The sequence below is a fragment of the Eubalaena glacialis genome, chromosome 15 (genome assembly GCF_028564815.1).
Source record: "Eubalaena glacialis isolate mEubGla1 chromosome 15, mEubGla1.1.hap2.+ XY, whole genome shotgun sequence".
NCBI lineage: Eukaryota > Metazoa > Chordata > Mammalia > Artiodactyla > Balaenidae > Eubalaena > Eubalaena glacialis.
This window is the reverse complement of record NC_083730.1, coordinates 4,758,297-4,785,401: the sequence shown is the minus strand read 5'-3', so window position 1 is coordinate 4,785,401 and position 27,105 is coordinate 4,758,297. Positions and strand designations below refer to the sequence as shown.

The following is a 27,105-nucleotide window of genomic DNA, read 5'->3' as shown; positions in this document are numbered from 1 at the left end:
CTGCAGCAGCCCCTGCCCACGGAAAAGCGGGGCCACCTGGTGTGGTCCGGGGCCCCCTCCCCACAGGTGCTAAGAACCCATCCACACGCGGTGTCCTCCCTCCCCTGCACTCCCCACATGCTCAGAACCCTCGCTGGACCCACAGCTCCCGAGGGAGGAGGGCCTTCCCTGGGAATCTCAGCAACGGGTCCTGAAGGAAGTGTAGCCGAGGGAAGAAACCATCCACGCTCATCTCCACCCCCGTCACTCTCCCCAGGTGGACAGAAGTCCCCCCACTTCTCCCCTAACAGCCTCTCCTGATGACATAACCACGCCAGGCAAACAAACTTGGATCCCCTGGGCAGCCCCCAACCCGGGAGCCTGGGAGCTTTGGGAATCTTGGGTCCCAGCCCTGCCGGCTGCACGAGAACCGCCGTGAGCCCACAGGGAGACACCGCGTTTCCTAAATCTTCCCAGGGGGTGTTCCATAGGCTGAGATAGTTCTCGAAGATAATCAAGAGGGCAAGCTAAAAGTAACTGCAGAAATGCTGGTACACGTGGTTTCTTCCATTTTATTTTCTGTAAAATTAAGTACAGTGAAAAGCTAAATGGGTTTTTAAAAAATAGCACAACTTAAATCACGAGGAGACGGCAGAAACCTCTGGGATGAAGCCCACATGTCGTCCAAATGGGGATTCCAGGCAGCAGCCTGGATCCAGGCTGGGGGGCCTTGCACATCTTGCCTGGTGGTCTGGGCAGCTGTGTCCTCCCTCGTCAGCCCAGCCTGGACTAAGGTTCGTGGGACCTGACGTCTTAGAATTTAGGGGATCTCTTTAAGAAAAGGAATACAGAACTGTGAATAAAAATTAAGCACAAAAGTGGATACTTATTTATTTAGAAGGGGCCTGCGGGAGAGGAGCCCTGAATCTTGAATGTCACTGATTTCAAGGTAAATAACTTCTCCGGTTAGTCCCAAATAGTCCATCACGTTCTGGCTCTACTGGTGCCGATCAGCCAGGCGCGTGCCGACGTGTCCAGCCTTGGTTGCTTCCTCTTTGTGATGACCTGCGTGGTGTCCTCAGCCCTCTGGGGAGGGACTGGCGTGGTCCACGTTCACTGGGTTCTAGACAGCGGGCGGCGAGAGCCTTATCTTCCAGGAGCGCCTGACACACATGGGGGTGGGGTGCGGTGATGACGCGCCATGGGCCCTACTAACAAATACCCCAGTTGAGTAAAAACTCCACCTCTGCCATCATCCCACCTGCGCTATTAGGCTCCAAAGGTGCGCTCAGGACCCGGGGGTGGGCAGGTCTCACCACCGGAACACGTGTGGCCGCTGTGAGCCTGACCGCCCGGCTTGCTCTGTCCTCTCCTTGCCTCGGGGCCTCCTCTCCACTAGGTGTTCCTTTTTCCCATTTTCCCCCTATTTTTCTTCCTCTTTCTGTTTCTCTTCTTCCTTCTGGAGTACGAGTAGGAGTCAAAAACTGCTCTGGACACTGATTATCGGGGTGTCTGTTGGGCACACTCAATGGATGGAGACCCAGCAGAGTGGTATGAGGGCAGCTGCGGCTTCCTCGAGGACGGGGACCCGCGGAGCGGGGTGTGTACTGTGCGCACGTGATTGTGAAATACATGTTCACTGGCTTGAGTAGTGTCCCCCCAAGTTCCTGTCTGCCCGGAACCTCAGAGCAGGGCCTTATTTGGAAATCTGTCTTTTGCAGGTGTAATTAATTAAGATGAGGTCTGACTGAATTGGGGGGGGCACCCTAAATCCAATGACTGGTGTCCTTTTGAGAAGAGGAGAGGCCGCACAGGTACACTCAGGGAAGAGGCCATGGCAAGACAGAGGCAGAGACTGGAGGGCTGCAGCTGCAAGCCTGGGAACACCAGGGGCCACCAGAAGCTGGAAGGGGCAGGGAAGGAGCCTCCCCAGAGCCTTGTGCCTTGATTTCCGATTTCTAGCCTCCAGAACCCGGAGACAATACAGTTCTGCTGTTTGTCAGCCGCCCAGTTTGCTGCAGGAGCCCCGGGAACCTAACATGCACGGAATGAGTCACTTTGAGAAACAGTCTCAGGGTGGCTGAGTACATGTGCAGTAGTAGGAGAGGAAAGCCCTACCTATGTTGATGGCTGAAGTTTTTTGACTCGGCCTTTGTTTCACAGTCAGAGGTAAGACGTAAGTGCAAATGGGTCCAGGAGAGGCAATATACAGACGTAACTGAGGCTGAAAACGACGCTCTGGGTCAAGCAGCCTTCTGAAACCTTCCTGTGGACACCAAAGGTGGCAAATACCTGAATGTGAACAGACGTTTCTGTCGCATAACTGGACATTTCTCTGTACATTTGGTTATTTTGCTTTTCCCAAAGAAGAAAATGAAAATTTCAGTCTGGGTTTGCAGATTTTTGTGCAGTAAATAAAGAGAATTGTTTAGCGGGCTTCACCTACCCCCCATCCGTCTATTCCTCCAGCTTTGGACAAATTGTTATCACTCAAAACACACAGAATTCTTGATATTTGCTGGAACGTTAGACCATTTCAATTTCCCTTTGCTTATCTGGGGGCCTTTAAACTGTTTATATTCTGAAACAGGATAGGTTTTATTGGGTTTTTTTCTTCCTCTCACTTAAAAAACAAGCTGGGAAATAGCCTCCAACTGCCAATGAAATGTAAACAAATCATGAATTTTTAAAAATCCCCAAGTACATGCTTTGCTTCTCAGATAAGAAATTGAAAGATAACTGGAGAGTCGGTCAATCAAAAAAAAAATGGAAACCCTTATCACCTAATTGCACTGGCTTAGAAATAGGTGAAGATGTAACAAATCATGGACCACAAAATAGAACATATATTTAGAGAACTGTTTTGGCAGAAATCTACTGTGAGTTATTGCTAAATGGGTATAATTTCTGGTGAGCAAACATGTTTCCATTATGTTTCATAATTTTTATTTTAAATCTGAAGTAAGTTGCAACAAGTGGTGTATGCTTTTAATTAGACTCAGCATTTGGACCCTTTCTAAATAATCAGTGCAAGATGGGGAGCGCGGGAATAGGCTTAAACATTAAAAAGTTTCTTCTTGATTAATTAGTAAATATAACCCTTAAATATTTGGATATTTTAAAAATATAATTGAGAAATGAATAATAGTATTCTTGCAGCCAAGAGAGATGATATAAACCCAGAAGAGTTATCACCAGCTCACAGGTGAGTCCTGAAAATTTGTCATGTTATAAAAGATGACAAATCTCAATATTATTAGTGGCAAAGCTCCAAGATCAGTTTGAAATTCTCATGATAGTGTGGAAATTGGCACACATTATTAGAGTGGAATAGATGCAAAAGACTAAAATGAAAAATCATTTTTATTGAAGTTAGTGTCATAATAAAGGTAGACGTGTAAACAGAACCCTAACAGGTAAACTTGATAAGCAGTCCTCCTCATCCCTGCTTCCAGACCTTGCCACCCTGGTATGCTGTGACCGGGAGACATGGGGTCTCAAAACTAACTCCCTGTGCTGGCACGTGGGGTGGGCTGGCCCTGCTTTCCTTTCAGATCATGGGCCACCATGACTTCGGTTCTCTTTTTCCTTGGTCAGATATCTACTTACAGATGCTGTGCCACCGTTTCTCTTTATTGGACAAGAAGCTAATGTTTTTCTCTGAAGTCTAAAAAAAATGAAAGACTTTGTGAAGTCTGTACTTAAAAATGCCAAATGGTAATTAAAATACTTTTTGAATTGTTTCCACATCTTGGCTATTGGAATAAGGCTGCAGTGAACATGTGAGTGCAAATATGTCTTCAGGATCCTGATTTCAGTTCTTTTGGATAAATACCCAGAAGTGGGATTGCTGGATCATATGGTAGTTCTACTTTTAATTTTTTGAAATAAGCTAAATGTTCATTGACAGATGAATGGATAAAGAAAATGCGGTATGTACGTATAGCAGAATATTATTCAGCCATAAAAAAGAAGGCAAGTCTATCATATACAACAAAAGGATGAACCTTGAGGACATTGTACTAAGGGAAAGAAGCCAGACACAGAAGGACAAATACTGCATGATTCCACTTATGAGGCATCTATCGATAAAATAGTCACGCTCACAAACAGAGAGTAGATTGGTGCTTGCCAGGGGCTGGGGAGGGAGAAATGGGGAGATGTAAATCAATGGGTATAAGGTTTCAGTTATGCAAGGTGAATAAGCCCAAGAGATCAACATGGTACCTATTTGTGCACTTACAAATCTGTCCAGAGGTTAGATTTCATGTTATTGTTCTTACTACAGTAAAAAAGAAACTTTCTGGAAATTCTGCCAAAGTTAACTTTTTTGTATATTGAGAGTCATAACTTTTTTTTTTTTAAAGGCAAATTCATGGATTCCATGAATCCATGAATTTTAGGGTTTTTGTAAGAATCAAGGTGATGCTGTCACACCTGTAGACAGAAGACATCCAACACAGGAAGACTGGGGGAAGGGAGAGCATTGTAACTTTCCTTCCCGGTCGCTACACCTATAAGATATACCTGTTGAAGAGGACCATCCGAGGCAGGGGAGGAAAGAATGATAGAAAGAATAGCTTTATCCGTCCATTCATTTGTCCACTCACTCTCCACGTTTAGTGAGCACCTACTGTGTGTCAGGCACTAGACTAATTCAGGACTTGCGACCCACATTCAACGTTCTCAGTTCCTACAGCTTTTTGTTGATATGACACAACCGTGATTTTCAGAACACTCTTTCCAAAAGTGTTACCTTGTGAAGATCTGTGTGGCAATTGAGATCATCAACAAAAACATATCTCTGAAAAGGCAAACATGAAAAAAGAAAATTCAGCGCTAAACTGACAACAAAGCCCCTTTTCAGACACACAACAGCCGAACTCTATCTCTAGTAAAAAATACATGGCTAAGAACACCTGCCGTAAAAGAGAGAACAGACTGTCCTGGATGCCTGGACATGACAGCACAAGGCAGAGAGCCAGAACTATGGAGTCTAAATGTTAACTGTGGCACGTGGATATTTATTCCAGTTCCACGGTGCTTTTATTGACCTTTGTAAAAAGCTCATAAATATTAGAGGAAACAGCAAAGTCTTACATCTTGAAGCTCTTTCAAGCTCTTTGAACTTGAAAATCTTTGGCATAGTCAACATAGACGTCATTGAATTAGAGAAAATTGCAGGGGGTTTTATGAATTCACCCAACTGACGTTCTTAAATATACTCAGAGTTAAGGTGTCACATAATTGTTCCAGGCCAGAGAGCAGGAAATGCTGATTTCAAAGGTGAAGACCAGGCTCTGCTGCAGCTGCCGCTGTTCTAGTTGTTTTTTAGTTTGGGGGGGTGGGGAGGGGGGGAGTCGTCAGAATAATTGGAGTTTTCTTCAAAGTAGTGACTTAAAAGCTCTCGTTTCCACCTCTTACCTGCCTACTCACATTTCTCTGCCCAGGGTGGCACCTCCAGGTTCTTGGATGAAAGTGCTGTCCTGGAAACCATTAAGTCAAGAAGTCGGTACTGAGTCGGCAGTAGCTTTTGTCTTGAGGTTAAAAGCAGTCCTGTTTCTTCAAATGCTGGGACAGCGTCCTGACCTGACCCCAAATTGGAATGGAGGCTTCTGTCACTTCTGCCTGAATCCCAAGAGAGCCAGGGCCAACTGCCCCCAGAGTCCCACCTGCTAGAAGACCCTCCTGTTCTGTGTCCTGTACGCTGGGGAACAGGCCAGGCCAGGCAGCGGCCGCAGTCATGCCACCCCGTCCGCGGTCAACTGCAGACCGCGTCTGTCTTGGGCTCCTGCAGCACAGAGCGCCGCGCTGAGCTGGGACGTCGCCCCCTCGGCCAGATTGGGGTTGCACCAGCTGGGGAGCCCGACCCTTCGCTCTGGAGAGAGGGGTTCTGGACGGAGACCTAATCCCCGGCTCATAGGGAGGATAAAGGACACCAACCGTGGCTCCTGGATGCTCTACTCGGGGACATGGGGGGGTGGGTATGGCGGGTGAAGTGTGAAATGTGAATCCTGGTTACGTGGAGCCCGCGGCCGCTACATCTATGCTGCTGCTTCCGCTCTGGATCAGACCTTCCGTCTCCCTGGGATGGGGATGGTGAGACCATAGACAGTTCACTCTCAGCCTTTGAATCTCCAAGGGCTGCTTGATCCCTGTCATAAAGAATGGGGGGCGCTGGGCTTCCCTGGTGGCACAGTGGTTAAGAATCCGCCTGCCAATGCAGGGGACATGAGTTCAAGCCCTGGGCCAGGAAGATTCCACATGCCGCGGAGCAACTAAGCCCGTGCGCCACAACTAATGAGCCTACGCTCTAGAGCTCAGGAGCCACAACTACCAAAGCCCACGCGCCTAGAGCCCGTGCTCCGCAACAAGAAGCCACGATGATGAGAAGCCTGCGCACCGCAACGCAGAGTAGCCCCTGCTCGCCGCAACTAGAGAAAGCCCGCGAGCAGCAATGCAGACCCAGTGCAGCCAAAAACAAATAAATAAAATAAATTTATTTATATATATATATATTAAAAAAATGGGGGGCGGTGTGACAGACACACTGAGGGAGACCCGCAGAGACCACTGTGGGGGAACTGGAGTTCAGCAGCCCCTTTGGGGCTGAGGCACGTGGAGCAAGGCTGGCGTCTGCTGCCCCCTCCTAGCCTCCTCGCCCTCTGTTCTCTCTTTGTGCCATCCAACTTGGCAGGCATCCTCTAACGTGGTGACCTACCACTTCTCTGCATCTGGGTTTCCGAGAACAATTAGGCTCTCCAAAGTGGCCCCTGTGCTCAGGAAAATTCTCAAACTTCCAGGGTAATGGATGCTCCCATGGTCTGTGTGCTTAGTTAAGCTTGGTTAAACAGAACTGCCTGGGAGTCTGGAGACTAAGCTCTGTGACCGTGCTGGGAACTGAAAATTGTGGTGATTGGAAGCACGATCTAATGTTGTATCAATGGGTCTGCAATCAATAGTAACTTTCGTGATGCTGATATTCCCTACGTTCTCAGAATAAGTCATGTCATTTCTCTTTCTGAAGCACCCAACCTCTGGTCACCCTATCACGTAACTCTTTCTTTTGTCTTCTCTCATAGTGTCCCTGTTCCCCAAAAAAATCCAGCAAAGAAGAGAAACCTGTTTACTTAGCTCCTTAAACTAAGATCAGATTTGTCAATACCGAGCAATCTGCAAAGCATCCTTTACCCAAGAAGGACTGGATTGCATCGCCACCTGCTGGAGATTTCCATCGGTGCACCCTTAGGTTTAAATATTAGCTCATTTACTTAATCGCTGGGTAAGGCAGTGGTCTTTCAGACTGAAATACCCATGGGCACAAGAAGACTTTTAAAGAAGGGTTCAGAAAGTTTTAAGGGCACCAGTTTCCAGCTGCCCCAATTCCATGTTTTCTCTCTCCTACAGCAGATAAACCTGAGAACCTGCTGGCAGTGGAGCCACCTGCTGTCCTTACTGCCTTCCTGCATTCCTTTACAAGACACTCAGAGCTACACAGACTGCAGGTTTGTGTCCTCCCAAAATTCATATGTTGAGACCTAATCCCCAAGGGGATGATATTTGGAGGTATTTGGTATTTAGGCCTTTCGGGAGGTGATAAGGTCATGAGGGCAGAACCTTCATTAATGGGATTAGCGTCCTTATAAAAGAGACCCCAGAGAGCTTTCTGCCATGTGAGGCTGCATCGAAAAGACAGCATCTATGAACCAGGAAGCGGGCTCTCGGCAGACACTGAACCTGGTAGCACTTTGATCTTAGACTTCCAGCCTCCAGAACTGTTCGAAATATATTTCTGTTGTTTATAAGCTATCCAGTCTTTGATATTCTGTTATAGCAGCCTGAGCAGACCCAGACACTCAACCCTGGGCATCGTTCTAAGTGCTGTACATTTATTACCTCTTTAAAAGCCAAAATGCTCCAAACAAAGGGACAATTTGAAATACAGTTTGAAAGTATGTTATTGGAGAACGTCCCCTCACTCAAGACCACCTGTTTGTTGCATGTTTTGCTTTATTTCAGGGGGTAGGAGGTAGAAAGTTCCATCTTCTGACAATTAACATTATATTTCCAAGTAAAAGAGTTCTGTATCAAGATTAAATTGTGCATTTTCTTAACTTTTATTCAGATTTGCAGGAGAAACATTTTCATTAACTTTTGTCAAATGATTATTAGGTACTGTAAATGCACATTCACTTTTTACTTGGACCCAAACTTCCTCTTTGCTCTTATTTATTTCTACCACATGCCCATAAAATTTTAATATATGGGTAATGTATTATGGATTTTATTCTAAATCACCTTTTTTTGCTGCGTTTTTCACCGAATCTTGTCTCATTCGAGCAATAATCTCATTTATAGATAACTAATTTTTTAAAAGCCTAATAGATATGAGTAAAGGATATATTTCCAATAAATTACTTTAAATAGCTAAAAATTCTTTACCAAAGCATATATGTAGGTGGTTTTTTTAATCAATCATGTACTAATAATTGTAATGAGAATTTAGCCCAGAGGAACGATTTAACACTTAGAACTTTGTAGCTATAGTAAAGTAAATACTAATTTAAAATTTTATACATATTCTGTTGCAGAGGAGTATGATAGTATCATCAATAAAAGACTCTCAAGTATAAACGTGTTATAATTTGACAAAATTCTGTGAGGGATATGGATGGAAATAGAATTTCGAAGGAAAAACAAACCATGTAAAAATTTAGGTAATTTTATTTCAAAATATTTACAGGATGTGGGAAACTACATCCCTTGCAACTATTAAACTTGTTATTAAAACAACAAAGAATGTGGGAGGGGTAAAAGTTTTGCCAAATTTTGGGGGAATACTCTAACGGAGATAATCGTACCCCCAAGGATCCTTGTAAGGGTTAAAAAGAGAAGTAGTAGATGCTGAATAAGTAAATGGTGGGTCTACTTTCTTCATTAATCCCTAGGATTATTGGAAGACTAAATACTAAAATATTTCCCCCTCTCAGCAATGGTGCTGGTGAAGTTTGGCGAGCGAAGTGCCAAAGCTACGTGAAATTGCAACGCGTGCCCCTCAGGAGCCTGCGGGGACGGGAGCTTTCGGCGGGAGGGTTCAGGGTGTGTGTGGGCGCCCCCACTTCGGACCACCTTGCACTAAAGACCACTTCTCGGGCCTCACCGTGAAAGCACTAGGCGATGGACGGAGGGAAGTCGCCGCCCAGGCAGGTGCTTCGGAGCCCCGCCTCCCCGGGTCTCAGCCCCGCTCCGCCCCGTACCGCCCCGTACCGCCCCGTACCGCCCCGTACCGCCCCGTACCGCCCCGTACCGCGCAGTGGAGGAGCGGGGCGACGGCAGGGGGGGGGGGGACACCGCCTCCAGCGAGGCCCGCGATTGGTGGACGGCACGGCGGCGGGGGCGGGGCGACGCCAGCTCTCCGAACAAGGGCGGGGATTGGTGGGCGGGACGGCAGCGGGGCGGGCCCGCGCCGGGGGCGTGACCGGGGCACGTGGTACGGAAGCGGCGAGGCGGCAGCGGCGGGCTGGTGAGCTGCTGTCACGGACCCCTAGGCGGGGAGGCCCTGAGGGCGGCGGCAGCGGGGCGGAGGCCGGGAGCGTGGGGCCCCGGGCCGCCTCCGGGGGAGCAGGGGAGGCCGGGCGCGGCTGGGGGGCCGAGGACGCAGGCCCGCTCCGCGCGTGGCCGGCCTGACGGGAGAAGAGGGTGTCGGGTCAAAAGGCCCGCTCGGGGGTCCGGGCTCTGGGGCGGCGGGGAGGACGCGGGCGCGCGCGCGCGCGCGCCGGTCTCTCGACCCTCGCTCGGCGAGGCCCGCAGAAAACTAAAGCCTGTCTCTCCTAGCAGAGCCCTTGGCGGAAGCCTGAGTTTGGTGTCGCGGGACGGCCTGCGCCCGGAGGTCAGAGGCCCGGGGTCAGGGGTCTCTAGCCCCCGCCCACATTTAAGGCTGGGAGTTTGCAGCTGGCCGCTCTCAGGCAGCCTCCGTTTTCTCACCTGTCAAGCGGAGTGATGCCTGGTCCCGGTTCGGCCTGCACCGAGTCCTTGAGACCCTGGGCCTCGCGGGCAGGGCCTCCGAGCCGCCCGCGCCGCCGACACGGGATCCTACTGCTGGCTCAGTGATCTGGTGCAGGTTTTACTCATGCCTTTGTCGTCCCTGGTGTTTGCAGGGAGGGGTGGCGAGAAGTAATTCTGTAGAACTGTACGTTTGGATTGAAGGTCTAGATTGGGCAAACCAGCGGTCTCCACAGCTGTTTCAGTGGTTTTACACAGACTTGAAGCCCTGATTCAGGCGTTTGTTTAGGGTACCATGTGCCTTGAATCAGTGCGGGACAGGATGGGGGCACTCAGAACTGGGAGAATCATTCGTAGGCATTGCTGGATGGTTCCAGGTGCCACCGTATCACTTCTTCCTCTCACACTAGTTTCACTGTTGAAGTTATGTTACTCCCCAGAACCTTAGATTCCAAGAGGAGAGTGAGGCTGGCATTTCTTTCGAGAGGGTAATATTTGCTTTTGGTCACTCCAGCTCAGTGCTTTCACCTTAATAAATGGAGTTCGCCAGGGCATATAAAAGAAGTGGTGGTGAAACGGGAAAAACCAGAACTGTGAGTGGGAGGGAGAAATGGACCTGGCCTGACCTCTCTGACTGGGTTAGCAGTTCAGAGGAGCAGTTGCTTTTTCTCCAGCCTTGGTGAGGTGGCCTGCAGAGCTCAACAGTCAGTCTTGGTCTCTGTTTACTCTCCTTTGATAAAAGGTGCAGCTTAGATAGTTGAATCTTTGACCTTTGCTGGAAGGCCATTGGTTAATTGGGCCTCAAAGAACATAATATTAATGAGAATATATTACAGTGAGTGTGGGATTTGTGGCATTTAATGACCAGAAACTCAAAAGTACCTGATGTAGCATATTGTCCTGCTAAATAGGGTTTCTTTTGTGATTGAAACCTTTGGCTTGTATGCTGTGCCTCTGCATTCAGGGATCCCTGTCTTTGAGGTCAGAGCCTCAGCTGAAACCCTCTGAGTTGGCTGGAAGGTTTGTATGCTCTTTTCTGGGTGTGGGAAGAGGATTGACCTTACTGAACTCACACTGCACTTCCTCCATCTGTTGCCAGGCTTCATGTCTCAGTGGATAAAGTCTCTCCTGTCTTTAGAAGTCACTTCAGAATCCTATGCCAAGAAAAAGATGCTCTTTAACTACAGTGTGTCCTTACGCAGGCGCTTTTCTGGCGTCCTGCTCTGTAACTACAGAGATGTAGTAGGGTCTTGTGACGCTGCAGCTGCAGTTCTGAAATACTTCCTGTCACTGCTGAGGTTTGAGTCTTGCCACGTGATGGAATCTGAGTTGTCAGTTGGAGGAAGGGGGGAGAACCCATTTTGAAAGTGCCAATTCCAGGATTTTCTATGCTTCATATTGATTCCAGTTTTTAAAGAAGATGAGTCGGGACTTCCCTGGTGGTCCAGTGGTTGGGACTCCGAGCTTCCACTGCAGTGGGCACGGGTTCAATCCCTAGTTGAGGCACTGTCAGTAAGCTCCTGCATGCCTTGAGACACGGCCAAACAAACAAACAAAATGATGAGTCACATGATTTCTTTTCCCCTGTATTTGTAAGGTGGAGCAGGACGTGTTGGGTCTCACAGAGCAGAAACTGGATGTTAGAAAATGCACCTGGGAGGCTGGAAGTTTCTTTAATCTTAATCGGGCCCTAGTGGAGTTTCATACGTTGTCTTGGCTGTTTCTGGGCCCAGGTTGTCAGTTTCCTTAAACTGAATTACGATCCTCTCCTCGGGCTTTGTTTGCTGTTTTGTTGGTTTGTGGCATAGAGACAAGATGTGACATTTTTGGTGGAAGCCTTGGAGTGATTATTTCCTCTGTGGTAATAGTAAGGGGGAAGTTGTGTGCTTTAAGAGAGTAAAATTAAATTTTAAAAAACGTTTTAAAATGCCGGTATGTCAGTGCTCCTGGGGAGTACCTGCTTTTAATTTATATTAGATTGTTTTCAACTCAGGCCCTTCCTTTGATTACCTTCCATTTTGACATACAATTCTGTGTACCTTTTCCTTCTGAAAAAAGAATGGAGATCAGCCTGAGCCTCTGACTGCTTTCCAGAACCACTGTATCTGCCGAGGTCACTTGCCGGAGTCCTCGTGACGACTGCATCCAGTGCTGGTCGGGGGGTGGAGTACAGTTTATGATCCTGCACAGGTGCCTCCAGGCCTGTTGATCAGTTGGACCCTGTCTCGAGGCAGCACTGACAGATTTTTCTTCCTTCCAGGAATCTCCAAGGTCTGCGGTCTGGTTGAAAGATGTCGGCCCTCACTGCCCTGTTTAAGTACGTTGATGAGAATCAAGATCGCTACGTTAAGGTAAGGGACTGTTTATTCTAGTAAACACTCAAGTTCAGTTTAATTCCATGGCACCCAGAGAAGCTTTTAAGAAGCTGATATGAATTATGCTGTTCTAATCAAGTGTTACAGATACTGTTTAGGTGGAGAAAGACTAGCGCTAGTGTGATCTCACATGCGGAATCTGAAAAAGTTGCGCTCAGAGAAGTGGAGAGTCGAACGGTGGTGGTGGTGGGGTGGGGAACTGGGGAGGCGTTGGCCAGAGGATACAAACCTCAGTTACAAGATGGGTAAGTTCTGGGGGTCCAGTGCACTGCGGGGTGATTATAGTCAGCAACACTGTATCGTGTACTTGAGTAGATCTTAAGTGTTGTCACCACAAAAAAAAAAGTAACTGAAAATGTGTATTGTCTAGAGGTCTTTTCCTCTGCTTTCTCATTACAGTATATAAGTTGGCTTTTGACAGAAACTCTTAATACGTGTTTCTAGAAATGGCAAAGCTAATTGAAGATTTTTGTTTATTCTTGTGGTAGATATAAAGAACTATTTTACATTTAGCATGTTTTAAATGATGTGGTAATGTTATGTATTAATCTGTTTTTTGATGTTAACTTAAAGAATCATACGTTAAGATCGCCCTTGGTAGACATGTTTCAGGTGAAATCTTTAGAGTGCTCATTCTAAAACTTCTATTTTCGAGAACTTGGCCATCGTCAGGATGATAAATAAGCCAACTTGGACTCTGAAAATATTGGGTATTTTCTGTATCTTTCGGTTGTAATTTTGTCAGATGCAGATGTAAACGTGTTTATGGAACTTTGTACATGTTACACTCAGGTCATGCTTTATGGTTAACGACTTTCCTGTCATGCTGTATAGTTCTTGGTGTAGGGTCAGTACAGGCAGTCCCTTTATATCTTAAGCAAAAAGCAGATGCCATGGAGCTCTTCTTCTGCGCCTGGGCAGCATGTTCCAAATGGAGTGGCCGCAGGTAGCAAGTGACCTCTGTGGGCCGGACAGTGGCACCCTTGTGAGTACCTTCCTTCCTCAAGGAGCACCTTTTCAGAATCCCTTCTGCTTATTATCCACAAACAGAAACTTGCGGAATGGGTGGCCATCCAGAGTGTGTCTGCGTGGCCCGAGAAAAGAGGCGAGATCAGGAGGATGATGGAGGTCGCCGCTGCCGACATCAAGCAGCTGGGGGGCTCCGTGGAGCTGGTGGACATTGGGAACCAGAAGGTATGCGGCCGGCACTCTCCGCACTGCAGAGCCACAACAGCAGGTTTACTGAGGAGTTGATAGGCCTCGGCTAGTTCTTACACGTCTTTGCTTCAGATAACCTGCTGGTCTTTCAAACAAACGAAGGCCTGATTTGGATGCTAAACTGTGTGATTTCTTGAGCTGGATTAGACAGAGATTTGTGATACTCATCACTGTTCTCCAGGAAGGAGAACTGTTGAGTGTTATCTAAGCAGAAGTTAACATAATGGCCATTCTGAGGCGAGCTGACATTCCTTCCCAGCAGTCAGCCTTCAGAGCAGGAAGTTGCTCTTTGCCAATCAGGTGCAAAACTAATGGAGACTCCCACTCACACCCACTGTGTCCCCAGTTGGTAGAAACAGCACTTTTCATGACTTGGTTCCTGGAAAAGGGCTACTTTATATGTGGGACTTGGGGCTCAGTTGCATTTTAATGCAGGATTCTGACAGATTCTAACTTGAATGAACAATCTCACTTTATGGTACATTATTCCACTATTTTCCTTTCAGATGATTTTAGTCACGTGTTAATTACATGTTTCATGGCATGCATTTTCAAAGTTTGTAACGCTCTTTTATGTTGCAGTGATAACTGGGTTTGGTTTATCTTGGTTCTCTTGCCTGATGATTTATGTGTCCGTTGAAACCATGTCCTGGGATTTCAGATATGGACATTCAGCTCTTTTCATAAATGGAAGGACCCAGAGGCCCAGGTGGGCTCTGTCTCCCTGGGAACCAGTAATAGGCCCATGGCAAAGGAGGTTAAAATCTGGGCCTTCCGATTGCCAGTCCAGTGTTGTTTGTGTGAGCTTTCTTCTGACCACAGACTTAATAGTTAACTGAAGATTACTTAAGGCACATTAGAGCTTCCTGGCACTTTGCCCACTCATGAGAGGCTAAACCAAGTTTCTTTGAGTTAGTTTCTGTTAGGAGCATACTTGACTTGCTTCCTCTTCCTTTTTTCCTAATATATTAAAAAAAAATCTAGGTGACAAATAATTTTTAAGAGCTGTTTTGTTAAAATAGATGGATCTATTCTGTTTAACACGGATGTTACAGTGCGGTTCTTCAGAAAGGGCCTTCCACGGAAGACTAAATGACTGCCACACTATTTGAGTTCCATGATGCCTACTTTAATCAGGGAAGGAGTTGGCAGCTTTCATCACTGTTAGAGAAGCTCTGCCAAGGTCCTCGTGGGGCGCAGCCATAGCGCATGTGGTCCCCTCTGCCCATCAGTTCATCTGGCAGTGGTGTTGCCCTTTCCTGGAGGTGGTGGTGACTTGGGGCGGGTGTGGGGTGGCTGTCAGCACTTGTACGCGCAGAAGCTGGGGTACTTTCAGGCTCACAGGGGAGAGATGATGTTGGGAGCCCGGTCCCTGCTGGGCAAGGTGCAGGGGCCGATGTGACGGTGGGAGGGCTGATCTGGGGCTCTTGGGGCCTCCCTGCCAGGGTTGGTGCAGGAGCCATCACGTCCGGCCTGCCTGCAGCCCAGCGCTGCCCTGGGCGGTGGCGGGCCCCGTCCCTGAGGGCCCGAGCGCCAGACGGAGGAGCTCAGCAAATGGGGCAGTCATGGCTCCTGAGCAGAGCAGTGACGGGAGAGCCCCCGGTGCCGGTGCAGTGGGTCAGGGGTCGGGAGCTGGACTCGTGTGGTGGCCGTTAGAATGGGTGGAAAGGAGGGAGACGTGAGGACCCCGTGTCACAGACTTGTGCCCAGACAGATGCTGGGAGAGGACAGCGTGTTCTCCCTGTGAACATGTCACTGTGTCTCTCGCCCAGGCCTTGTCCTGTGACATCTGAGTAAGTGGGGAAACCCAGAGAGAGATTTGCAGTTTGTGGCATGAATATCTGTGGGCCCAAGTGGCTTCTTAGAAAATGCTAAAGTGTTTCGGAGGAGCTACCTGGAGCAGAGATTTATTTAGAGAAAATCTGTTGTTTAAAAATCATTTTCCTATGAGGCAAGCTAAGGGCCAGCTGGGACCGCAGCTCCCCGTGTCTTGTGTGACCAGGTCAGGGCGTTTGGTTTCGAGAACGGTTCTTTGCCCTGGTGGCTACAGGCCGTCCTCGCGAGGACACAGCCTCAGGGCAGCTCGCGTGGGCGGGTGGCGGGGTGGAGTCCAGGATTGCGCGTGGGCAGCTGCAGGGTCAGCAGCAGTTACTTAAGTTGGCATTTATGAGTAGGGTGTGCTGGAAAGACAGATCCCGTATCCTGAGAGAACTCGGCGGCCTGGAACGTTCCCTGATGGGCGCGGACACGTAGAGGTGCTCAGTGCCCCCGGGAGTTTGGAGAAGGACACTTTCACCGGCCCATCACCAGCCTTGTCCCGATTTGCTTGTTGGTTTTAGCTGCTGCTCATTTTACCTCTTAATTGTAAATCGTTACCATATCTTCATTACCAGTTTGGTTTGTGTGCTCTGTTTAGTTACATATGTTTTCAGAGCGTTTTCTAGTAACTAGCCTGACACCCAGGTGTGTGATGGCTCCTCTGTGACTCATCCTCGCTCCTGCAGTTGAAACTCAGGACGTGCTCCTTTCACCCTCCCTGCCGTTGGTGGCACTTTGTAAGGACCTCGGGTTGTCCTCTTAGACTGCAGGAACGGGGCGAGGAGGATGGGGTGCCGGATATTTTGCAGGGCCTTCGTGGGCCATGGTTTACCATGGAAGGTGCAGACACTGAGCTGATGTGAATGTTGGAAGGGACCTGAGTTTGATGCGGGGCTTGGCACTGGCTTGCCTTCGTACACCTGCATTTCTACCCTAGATGAGGAGAGAATCCTGTGATTACTATCTGTCCCCCGCTCGTAGGGGACTGGGAGGCTGACACGGCCTCTGGGAGAAGGCTCAGAAGGAGTCCCAGCTACTGCGGCTTGATGCAGTGTGGCCTACCGCAAATTACAGTTCATCATACCCTGCTCTACGGCCCTTTCTGTGCATGAGTGCAATTTACATAAAAAACTTCAAAATGTATCTTCTGCTGTAAGATTACAGTAGTTTTTATACGTTATTTTAGAAAATAATGAACTAAGCTGCATCCCAAACTCAGCCTTTGTAATATGTTTTGTTACATAAAAGTTTTTTTTCAAAAATCAACCTTTAAAAATTTACCAAGCCACCTGCAGTTAGTAAACATAATTTGCTCTCTGTGCTCTGATGAGATGGGGCGCGTTCAGGGTGGGATGGCCGTGGTCCAGTCTCTGTGCTCCGGATTATGAGAAAGTATATTCTTGTTAATTAATGACTCGGTTGAACAGTATGATCTTGAACTCTGCAATAGAAGTGGTTGATGAGAACACATAAGATTGTCCAGGGCATGTTGACAACATCTGTAAACGCCACCCTCTTTAAACGAAGCCTGTCCTCCATGGCCTCCTCTCCTCCCCCAGCTCCCTGATGGCTCGGAGATACCACTTCCGCCCATTTTACTCGGCACACTGGGCTCCGACCCGCAGAAGAAAACGGTGTGCATTTATGGACATCTGGACGTGCAGCCGGCAGCCCTGGAGGACGGCTGGGACAGCGAGCCCTTCACCTTGGTGGAGCGAGACGGTAGGGACGCTTCCCCGAGGACGAGGACTTGTGGCATTTGCTTAGGAGGTGCACCCGTGGCCTCTGGGTTGTCTTTCCAGAGCTGGCTGTTTGTACATGATCTAGAAATTGGGTTCTGGAAGCCTCACGCGTGTGCATCCATCCTTGAAACCTCCAAAAGCCTTCCTTTCTTTGTGGAACCAGATCTCTGGGGCTTTGGGCCTGCTGGGCTTCCCTCTCCTGCTGACACTTTCCCAGGAAGCCCGATCTGAATTGAGGTGGTGCAGCCTCCCAAAACCTGGGATCCAAATCTGATCCGATTCGTAGCTGCTTCCGTGGCGCATTTTAGCAGCTCCCGTCAGGGTTTAGGGAAGAGTTGGCCTTTCCCCGATGCCTGCTGCCCTGGTGAGGATGGCAGTGACAGCTCAGTGAAGCCATCGAGGGCTACTGGGCTGAGCCCCACGGGCACCTTGCGCACCTCTTCACCGCCCCCCGCACTGGCCCCGCTTCTCGCTGCCCCATAAACCCGCCCCGGGTAAAGGCTCCGCCTGCCTTCGTCACTGAACCTTCACGTTTCCGCACTGGACGCAGCCTTTTGCCACGTGGAGCAGCCCCTTCATTTGTGCCTTGTCCCCTTGGGCCGAGTGCAGACCATCTTTAAGTAAAGCCTTTCTTGCGGGACACGCTGAGTTTCTGTTGGAGCTTCCCCGGCTCAGGGACAGTCACGTCATTGCTGCGCACAGCGGTCCTCAGGGTGCGCTTGCTAACGTGTCCTCAGTCCAGGGCCTGGGCCCCCGCCCTTCCTCTCGTTCCCTCTCCCCTCTCCCAGCGGTGCCCCTCCTCCCCACCCCTGCACCAGAACCCCCCGGAGGTCGTCCTCGTCCCGCCCCTTCTCTTCCCCCTTGCAAGGCCCTCCCCTGGCCTGTGGAGACGGGTCCTGCACCGCCTCCCGCCCTGCCCCACAGCGGTGCCTCTTGGGGGACCTGGTGGGCCCCATCTTCTCTCCCCTCATTGCGCCTCCTCCTGCGCCAGACCTGGTCACCTACTGCTCAGCCCCTCCCTGACAGCCCACCCCCAGACAGACACACAGACACGCAGGATGGAAGAACCTGGAGTGCCCCCGTAGCCCGGAGAAGCTGCCCACACATGCCTGCTGGCGTGCCGGGCCGGGGGTGGGCGCTCTCGGCCTCTGTCCGCCTCGGCCCGCACAGCCCCGGCTCCCTGGGGTCGCTTGGTCAGTGTTTGCCACAGGGACGAGGATGCATCTTAGAAGAGCTCTTTAGCTTTTGTGAAAAGCAGATTTAGTTTAAAAAAGAAATTCCCAAGGCAGTGATGGCTTTAAGCCCCACGCCGCTTTGGGGTGGGTCAGGTTGACCTGCCGAACGTTGAAAACAGGCTAAGGGTGAGGAGGACAGAGGACCGACCGGGAGAGACTGAGGCTGGGAGGGGCCCCCTGAGCACGCGGCGCCTGGGGTTCTGGCCTCCCTTGGGCCTTACGCTGCGTCCGGTCCGGGAGGGGGGTCTGGGCTTGTTTCCCTGGTGTCCTTCAAGGTGGCAAGTGCCCAGCCCAGACACCCGCCTTTGTACGGGGGTCCCAGAGGTGGCTGTGCAGAGGGGAGGTGACCGGTTACACTGGGGAGGGGCAGCATCCTGTCCTTTAGTGATAACCTAGAGAGGTACGTGACGAACGTCAGTTCTGTTCTTCATCACATTGGGCTGTGGGGCTTCCCTGGTGGCGCAGTGGTTGAGAATCTGCCTGCCAATGCAGGGGACACAGGTTCGAGCCCTGGTCTGGGAAGATCCCACATGCCGCGGAGCAACTGGGCCCGTGAGCCACAATTACTGAGCCTGCGCCTCTGGAGGCTGTGCTCCACAACAAGAGAGGCCGCGATAGTGAGAGGCCCGCGCACCGCGATGAAGAGTGGCCCCCGCTTGCCACAACTAGAGAAAGCCCTCGCACAGAAACGAAGACACAACACAGCCATAAATAAATAAATTAATTAATTAAAAATAAAAGAAGAAGAAAAAAAGGAAAAACAAAAAAAACAACAAAAACAAATTGGGCTGTGGTGTGGGTGAGACTGTGGTTCTCCTCGGTTGGTGCACCTGCGTCCAGCCAGGTCTCCCTCCCCCGCTGCTGCCGCCTGGCTGTGGACTAGATTTTAACACACTAGCCAAGTGGCAGTGGTCCCGCGGAGCTGGGTTTGCAGCGCGTGCCCTGAGGCGGCGGGGACCTTGGCCGCACTCCCGCAGCTTGCTCTTAGATCGGGCGAGTTCTCTGGAAGATCCTAACGATCATGTTGGGTGGAGACTTGGGGCTCCTGATAGAATGGAAACGGGGCTTCTGACACGAAGAAGAGGCTTAGAACGGCTGCGTGGGGTCGCGCTGGGATGTCGTCAGATGTTCACCGAGAGGTGCTCCTTTCTGTGCGCTGCGACCATCACCTGATGAACTTGCTGATTGCTGTTCTAGGCAAACTGTACGGGAGAGGAGCCACTGATGATAAGGGGCCAGTGGCCGGCTGGATGAACGCCCTGGAAGCCTTCCAGAAAACGTGTCAGGTACGCCGCCCACATCTAGGGCCCGATTCACCTCCGCCTGGGGATGCAGAGTGGGACCTTCTGTTCCCAGAACAGCCCCTAAAGATCAGAGAGCACGGGCCAGGAGACAGCAGGCTTCCCCCGCAAACTGCATCAGCACAGCTGGGTCATCTTCCAGTTTATAGGCTGTTTTCCAGTTTGGGGAAACATTGAAGGTGCAGTGGTTTTACAGTTGTCCCAAGGTCACCCTGTTGGTGACTCAGCAGGGACCCAGGCAGGTGAGAGTTCCGGGCTCTGACCACGCCTGGGAAGTGGGCGCTTGCCAGGGCGTGACCCGGGCCCTGTGCTAGCCGACAGACCCTTACTTTCTCTGTGTGGTTTTTATCCTCCTAAAACTAAATTTGATTTTTAAAAATATATTTCCTTAACTGAAACATCTGCTCCTTGTTGAAAGTTTGTAAAATACAGAAAAGTAGAAAAAAGAGGTGCCTAGAATCCAGGCCTCAGAGACTTAATATTTTGTTACTTACCAATCTTTTCAAGAATTCTTTTTAATCTAATTGTGATCATAACACATAGGCAGTTTCTGCATCTTGCTTTTATCTTGTGTTGCAATAAGAATGATAAGACAAGCATTTTTGTCAGGACGTGGGGTGGTAGATCTGAAAAGGGTTCGAGGGAGCTGGGCTCGGGCCGGGAAGGCCCCTCTCCTCCAGGGCCCCTGGGATCAGCGGGTGGCCGAGCGGAGGGGTGGCCGTGTGCAGGGCAGAGCCGCCCAGCGCACCTCCCCTCACCCCTGTTCCACTGGAGTGGCAGAGGGGCGGTGCGTGTGGTGAGCAGCGCTGTCTGGGGGCAGCTCTGAGCTAGGACCCCGCAGACGTGAGTCCGTACGGGCCCAGCCTTCCATGGCCTTTGGCACCGCCTCGCTCGGGTGTGGCTTCACGTTCTCTCCTGTGGAAGGGCCACGTGCCTCACAGCACAGCCTTGGGGAGACCTGGAAGACCACCGAGCAGGAGCCAGGTGGCATCTTAGGGTCACTGTCAGCTCTGGAGGAAAAGGGCTTGCAGTGCGTGGAGCGCCTTCGGAACTGGGGAAGCGCTCTCTCGCTCTTGCGTGCACTGCTGGTGGCCACGCAGATGAAGGCTCTGGCTGTCTGTGTCGTGGCCTTTGTTTTAGAGAGGGCAGCTCAGCTTTGCTGGAGACGCTGATTCGCGCTGGGTGAGTGCAGAGACCCCGATGAGTGGCAGATGTGGTCGGGCTGGGAGCTCCTTGGAAGGAGTCCTTCTAAGGGTGACCGGCCGAAGCCATGCTTGTCCCCTGGTGGCCCAGCGCCTGGGGACTGAGGGTCTCTGTGGGCCACACACAGCCCGCCCAGTGGTCGGTCTGGAGGAAGTCACTTATTTGAAATTCGTGACTTCCCAACATTGGGTGGCTTCCTGGCTGTTGCTTCTAAGCCCGTGAGCTCTGAGTGCCTTCCTTCACCGGCCTCCTGCCCAGGAAGTCCCCGTCAACATCCGCTTCTGTCTGGAGGGCATGGAGGAGTCTGGCTCCGAAGGCCTGGACGCGCTGATCTTTGCCCAGAAGGATGTGTTCTTTAAGGATGTGGACTACGTCTGCATCTCTGACAACTACTGGCTGGGGAAGAACAAGCCCTGCATCACCTACGGGCTCCGGGGCATCTGCTACTTCTTCATTGAGGTCTGTGCCGAGTCGTGCGGGGAGCAGCTGGGAGGGCTCTGGGTGCCCATGCTTTCTCCTGTGGTTGGCGTTTCCAAGAGGATTTTTTGGTTGTTGCCAGAGTTCTGGCATTTAGGAAGCACCTTGCTTTGCTTGTTGAGGGAGCAGATTTTGATTTCGAAAATGGTCGTGTGAACGTTCTTTGCTCACTTTACTGTCGCGCGGTAAGAACGGGCTCCCGTGAGCAGCCAAGCAGGGTGGCCGTGTGTCCGCAGGTGGAATGCAGCAACAGAGACCTGCACTCCGGCGTGTACGGCGGCTCGGTGCACGAGGCCATGACCGACCTCATCATGCTGATGGGTGAGCGTGGGCTCCGTCACCGCGTGGCAGTTGGGCGGGAGTTTGGTGCGGGCACTGCTTCCAGGCTGCTTCATGCCTTCTATCCCTCCCTCCCACCCCCCGCCACTGACTGTTCCCTTTAAAAGACCCCCATGCTTCATTTCTGCCTCCCTTCCCCCCCACGTCATCTCCGCGGCCCGACTCGGGCACCCCACCTGCCCTGTCACCTGGCATCACGGCCGTCCTTCCTCTGGACGCCGTTGTGTGTTACGTCCCTGGAGGGCGTCAACCTCGGTCTAGTTGACACTGTGACTGGCTGCAGCGGTCTCCTGCGCGCTCAGCTCTTTGAGAGCGAGGCCATGGCTCCCTTGCCTGGTGTCCCCCCGGCGCACGGCCTCGGCCCGCCGTGTGCTCAGTCCTGTTTCCTTCCCTGGCGGGCGGCGGCGGCCGTGCACAGAGTCGACTTTTCTGGGACTGGAGTCTACCCTGCCCCACTCGGTTTTCCGCCCTCAGCGTGGGAGCAGGTAGTTTCTCATGGGACGTGCCTTAAACAGGACATGTTGGACAGAGGAGTGGTTTTCAGGGCGGGCCTGCGGGAGCCCGTTTGCTCCGTGTGTATCCTGCTCCGTGACCGTGGACGGCTCACCTGCCTTCCGTGTCTCCGTCCCTTTATCTTACACGGCAGGTGCCCCCGCTCTCCTCCCTGGGTTGTTACGGTAACAGAACGCCTTAAGGAGCGCGTGCACGCTGAGTGCTCACTCTCCCCGCTCCTCCAGGCTGCCTGATGGACCGCAAGGGGAAGATCCTCATCCCGGGCATCAGCGAGGCGGTGGCCTCCGTGACGGACGACGAGCTGGAGCTCTACGACAAGATCGACTTCGACCTGGAGGAGTACGCCCGGGATGTGGGGACACAGACCCTGCTGCACGGCTGCAAGGTGCGGCCCGGGCGCCGCGAGGCCTGCCCCCCGCCGGGCTTGCAGGGTCCCCGGTCCTGGGGACCCGGGGAGGAGGCTGAGGGCTGGACGGACTCTGGCGTACCCCGGGCACGGGAGCAGCCAGACGGTGCAGGCGCCGGAAGGCACCACGCGCCAGGCTGGGAGCTGGGAGCTCTTTAACGTGTCAGATGTCAACTGTGGAGAGCTCGGGAGCTGGGGGACGTCTGCAGAGAGGCAGGGGCTTTTCCTCATTTGCACGTGTGGGGAAGTCGCTTTACCACCGGGCCGGAGATGATTTAAGCCATTCCTGACGGAGCTGGGTGCTAAGGTGGAAACCATTTGCACAAAACGTTTACTTAGCTGTCAGGAGAAAATCGTGTTGTGACTTTTCTCTTAATTAGCTTAGTTCCTGGTTTCTAAGGTGTGAATATAAGTTAACGTGGTTAACTAAGCTTTAGTTGAACCGCAGCGGCAGGCCCTGGGGATGCAGGAGGAGCTCAACCGGGCTTGGCCCTTGAGTGTCACCTCTCCAGGTGACAGACGGGCAGAGAAGCTTAGGGGGTATGCGGAGGCCACCGTGGGGTGGTCTGGTGCCTGGGGGGAGGGGGAGGCCTCCTTAGACGGGAGTGCCACCGGGCCTGCAGGAGACGGGCGGGGCTGAGCGGCGGAGCAGGGCTCAGCTGTCCCGCTCATGGGCGGCCAGTGAGGCCCGGGGTTCGGAGTGAAGACGCCTGACGGAAAGGCCTCTGATCTGCCGAGGAGGTCGTGCGCTGTCCTGGAAGACGGCGGTGTGACTGGTGTTGAGTAGAGGGACGCGCTGATGAGCCCTCGCTGGGGACAGACTGCGGGCAGGGGGTGTGGCGGGATAAGAGCTGAGGCACTGGGGCTGGGGGGCCGTGAGGCTGCGGGGGGCGCTGGGGGGCGGGGAGGCGGGGCCGGGGACCCCTCAGGCTCAGGACGCATAGGAGAGGACCGAGCGGGGTAAGGATTTCACAGGCGGAGCCGAGACGGGGTCCTCGCGGGCGGCAGTGGGTCGGGTCCTGACGCCGTGACCAAGAGAGACTAGTCCCAGGGGAGAGACGAGTCTGGGGAAGGTTGGGCTCTGGACACATTTGTATTTCCTCCTGCCCTGCTGCCTGCCGGTAACGTTTGCCTTTACGTGAGGTGTCTGCTTAAGGGCCGTGTCTGCTCCTTCCGGCCGTCACTGGGCTCTTTGGTTCACAAACACGTCCAGAGTTACGTGCTGAGTCGCCGAGGAAGCCCAGGGGTTCGGGCGGCGGCGTGTCCTCTCCTGATACGTCGCGTGCCACCGCTGGGACAAGAGGGGCATGAGAGGCGGCCGTGTCAAGTAGATGCTCGCGAGACGGGGGGCTGCCTTGTGCCCATCCCCGCAGCAGAGGCTGCCGGGCTTGTCCGTGGGCACCGGCCTAGGACGTGATGCACGGCCTGGCTTCCCCTCCTCGGGGAGCTTGCCCCATACTCGGTGTCCTGTAAGCCCAGGACCTAGGATGGCTGGGGTCATGCCTCCCTCCCTTTCCTGGTGCCCCTGGCTCTGCAACAACCCTCATATGGATGGGGCTGGCCAGAACGCCGTGGGTCCCGTGTGGTCAGTTTTGTTGACCCGGGCAGTGCGGACTCACTGGGAGGCGCGGAGAGGACACGCTTGCGGCCCTCCTGGGCGCGCAGAGCCCCCTTGGGGGGCTGTTGTAGCGGCTGCCGGAGCGCCTTTGGGGCCGGCTCATCTACCGGCCCTGCCGAGTCGCTCCTGCCTTCCTGACGGTGTGTGGACCCCAGGCCGGCCGGGCTCCTCCATGAGCAGGCGGTGCCGTCTCCGACCCACTTTGTCGTTTTTCTGCAGAAAGACATCCTGATGCACAGGTGGCGGTACCCGTCCCTCTCCCTCCACGGGATCGAAGGTGCCTTCTCTGGGTCGGGGGCCAAGACCGTGATTCCTCGCAAAGTGATCGGCAAGTTCTCCATCAGGCTTGTGCCAGACATGACTCCTGAAGTGGTCACCGAGCAGGCACGTGGGGCGCTGGGGCGTGGGGAGGGCATGCCGTGTACCCAGAGCCTGTCAGCGGGGCTCTGGGCAGCAGGAGAGCGCGCCTCCACCTGCGCAGCCCTGTCCTTGGCTCTCGCCAGCTCAGCAGTGGCTGGAATAAGCAGTTCAGAGCTAATCAGAGATAAAGGTCTCATAAAAGGGCATCCCGTGCGAGTGACCTCTGTCACTGCTGAGGCGTGCTAAAATCTCATCTCTGACCTCGTCCTGAGGCTCAAGGCAGTTGCTGACTTCAGGCTGCATGTGTTACGGTGGGAGTCCGCGGGCCTTTGGTCCCTGGTGAGCAGCAGAGGGGGAAGCGTCCAGGATTGGGGGGCAGCTTCCAGAGGGGGAGGATCCAGAGTGGGGCAGCGTCTGGTACCTGAAAGTCAGCCAGGCTTGCGGCGGAGCAGTCCCTCGTCCTCCCCCGGGGGGGGTTTCATGGAGAGACGGAGTCAAGACCTTCCCTGTTGGGAGGGGAAACTGAGGGCCGCTCTCCAAGCCTAGGACTGAGATTTTCTCACCACGAGGTGACCCTGGGTCAGCACCTGGCTCTGTTTTTGCTTTAGCCGTAATCGTTTTTGTAAAGCAAGTCAAGGGGCGTTTTCTTTAAACTTGATTTTAGTGTTACCATCATATGGGATTTAAATATTAACATCATATGAGAATATCTACGTAAAGGGTGAATTGCTTGAAATTAAAACATTACCTTTTACCTTAAATAACTGAAGTTTGTTTCATGATAAAATCTCTTTTTCTGTTATTGTAGTTATGCAGATCAGTGTTTAGCAGCAGCAAATGAGACTCATTGTAGACCCATACACTCACTGTAGACCCCTTATAGACCCGTTGTAGACGACTGTGGACTCGCCCCCAGAGACTGTTGTGGAGTAGATCCCCAGCACTAGATCAGAGGCCAGGCTTGTAAGACACTGTCTCTCCTGCCTGTGCTTCAGGTTACGAGCTACTTGACCAAGAAGTTTGCTGAACTGCACAGTCCCAACAAGTTCAAGGTGTACCTGGGCCACGGCGGGAAGCCCTGGGTATCCGACTTCAACCACCCTCATTACTTGGCTGGGAGAAGAGCCCTGAAGACAGGTCAGACGTCCTCTTTGGGGGCTGATAGGCGCTGGCGGATCGTGGGCGTGTGGCTGTGTCGGCTCTGTCTCTGAGCGGGCTGGGCTGTGCCACCTCCAATCTTGAGAGCAGGGCTGCTGATCTGGACTTGGGGTTGCGGGCCAGTAGATCTGTGGCGGATCCCTGGCCTCGCAGCCCTAAAGCTCAGTGTCTTTTATTCCATTCTCCCTCAGTTTTTGGTGTTGAGCCGGACTTGACCAGGGAAGGCGGCAGTATTCCTGTGACTTTGACATTTCAGGAGGCCACAGGGAAGAATGTCATGCTGTTGCCCGTGGGGTCAGCAGATGACGGAGCCCACTCCCAGAATGAAAAGCTCAACAGGTGAGGGCAGAAAAGAGGGGCCGTCTTGGGGTGACTGGGGTGGGCCAATCAGGGAGTGAGGCAAAGAAAGGCCCTGCTTGGAGGGCAGGGGCAGAGCCCTGGGTGTTAGGACACAAGGTGGAGACCTCGCATCCAGACAGGGAGGAGCTGTGGTCCGGGTAAGGCCCTTCACACTAAGTACCGGCTGAGAGCCGCGCGTTCCGTTAGACCAGGACCAGGGCTGGTCCCTGGTGGGGCAGTCGGACTGGACTTGAGAACCAAGGCAAGCAGCGCTCAGGGCCAGCACGCCAGGCCGGTGGGACGTCCGCTTCCGGAAGGAACGCAGTATTTGTGCCCGGCCCTCGGGACACCAGCCAGCGTGATGACTGTTCCTCCCTGTCAGGCACAACTACATTGAAGGCACCAAGATGCTGGCCGCATACCTGTACGAAGTGTCCCAGCTGAAGAACTGAACACCGCCCTCCTCCCATCACCTTGCGCTCTTCCCGTTGCTCAGGAACGCGGAAGCCCGTCTCTCTCCTTTCCCTCTCGTCAGATTCTCCAGGCCTCCGGGAGTGGACGCGAGACCACCCACCTGTCTCAGGATGGAGTTAACGTATCCCGGCAGCGATAAATGTTCAGCCCTGGGGGCTTGTAAACAACCCTGGGTGACAGCTGAATTCTCAGTGGTGTCTCCAGAAAATAGCCAAGGCCTAAAAGCAGAAGTCCTTCTGTAGAAAGTTCTGGTCGATGTCCACTGGGCTAAAGAGAGGCCTTGGTGCTTCCTGGTCCCACCTCTGCCCCCAGAGTCAGGGTCGCACACACTTGGAACATTGAGTCGCGGGCACCTGGTGCCTCGAGGGCCATCCTTTCTGTCCTTTGCTGTCTTGGGCACATTCTGTCCTTTTCTCAAGACCTTAACTGTTACTGGTGTTCCACATCTTCTGTTTATTACGATCCCTCAAAACCTCAATCTACTGGGAGGGTTATTTGATTTCAACCTGAGTTGCTAAATAAAAAATAAAACCTGAGCCTCTGGAGGA

The 27,105-nt window shown here is 52.3% G+C and overlaps 1 protein-coding gene across 3 annotated transcripts; it reads left to right on the top strand.

The window, feature by feature from the left end:
- The first annotated feature begins 9,437 nt into the window (after nucleotides 1-9,437).
- CNDP2 (carnosine dipeptidase 2) lies at nucleotides 9,438-27,105 on the top strand. Of its 3 annotated transcripts, none has more exons than XM_061168965.1 (12): nucleotides 9,438-9,502; nucleotides 12,242-12,332; nucleotides 13,407-13,550; nucleotides 16,952-17,114; nucleotides 19,567-19,655; nucleotides 21,132-21,332; nucleotides 21,587-21,671; nucleotides 22,427-22,587; nucleotides 24,446-24,610; nucleotides 25,582-25,723; nucleotides 25,936-26,083; nucleotides 26,466-27,105. In XM_061168965.1, the coding sequence occupies exons 2-12, from the start codon at nucleotides 12,273-12,275 to the stop codon at nucleotides 26,533-26,535; spliced, it is 1,428 nt and encodes a 475-aa protein (XP_061024948.1). In that variant the 5' UTR covers nucleotides 9,438-9,502; nucleotides 12,242-12,272; the 3' UTR covers nucleotides 26,536-27,105. The 3 variants fall into 3 exon arrangements, with proteins under 3 accessions (XP_061024948.1, XP_061024947.1, XP_061024949.1); XM_061168964.1 differs by lacking the exon at nucleotides 9,438-9,502 and adding an exon at nucleotides 9,621-9,868; XM_061168966.1 differs by lacking the exon at nucleotides 9,438-9,502 and adding an exon at nucleotides 9,996-10,093.

Coding starts and splice junctions, on each gene's coding strand:
- CNDP2 (XM_061168965.1), top strand. CDS start 12,273: ATGTCGGCCCTCACTGCCCTGTTTAAGTACGTTGATGAGAATCAAGAT. Junction 24,611..25,581: donor CTGAAGTGGTCACCGAGCAG/GCACGTGGGGCG, acceptor CCTGTGCTTCAG/GTTACGAGCTACTTGACCAA. Junction 25,724..25,935: donor GAGAAGAGCCCTGAAGACAG/GTCAGACGTCCT, acceptor ATTCTCCCTCAG/TTTTTGGTGTTGAGCCGGAC.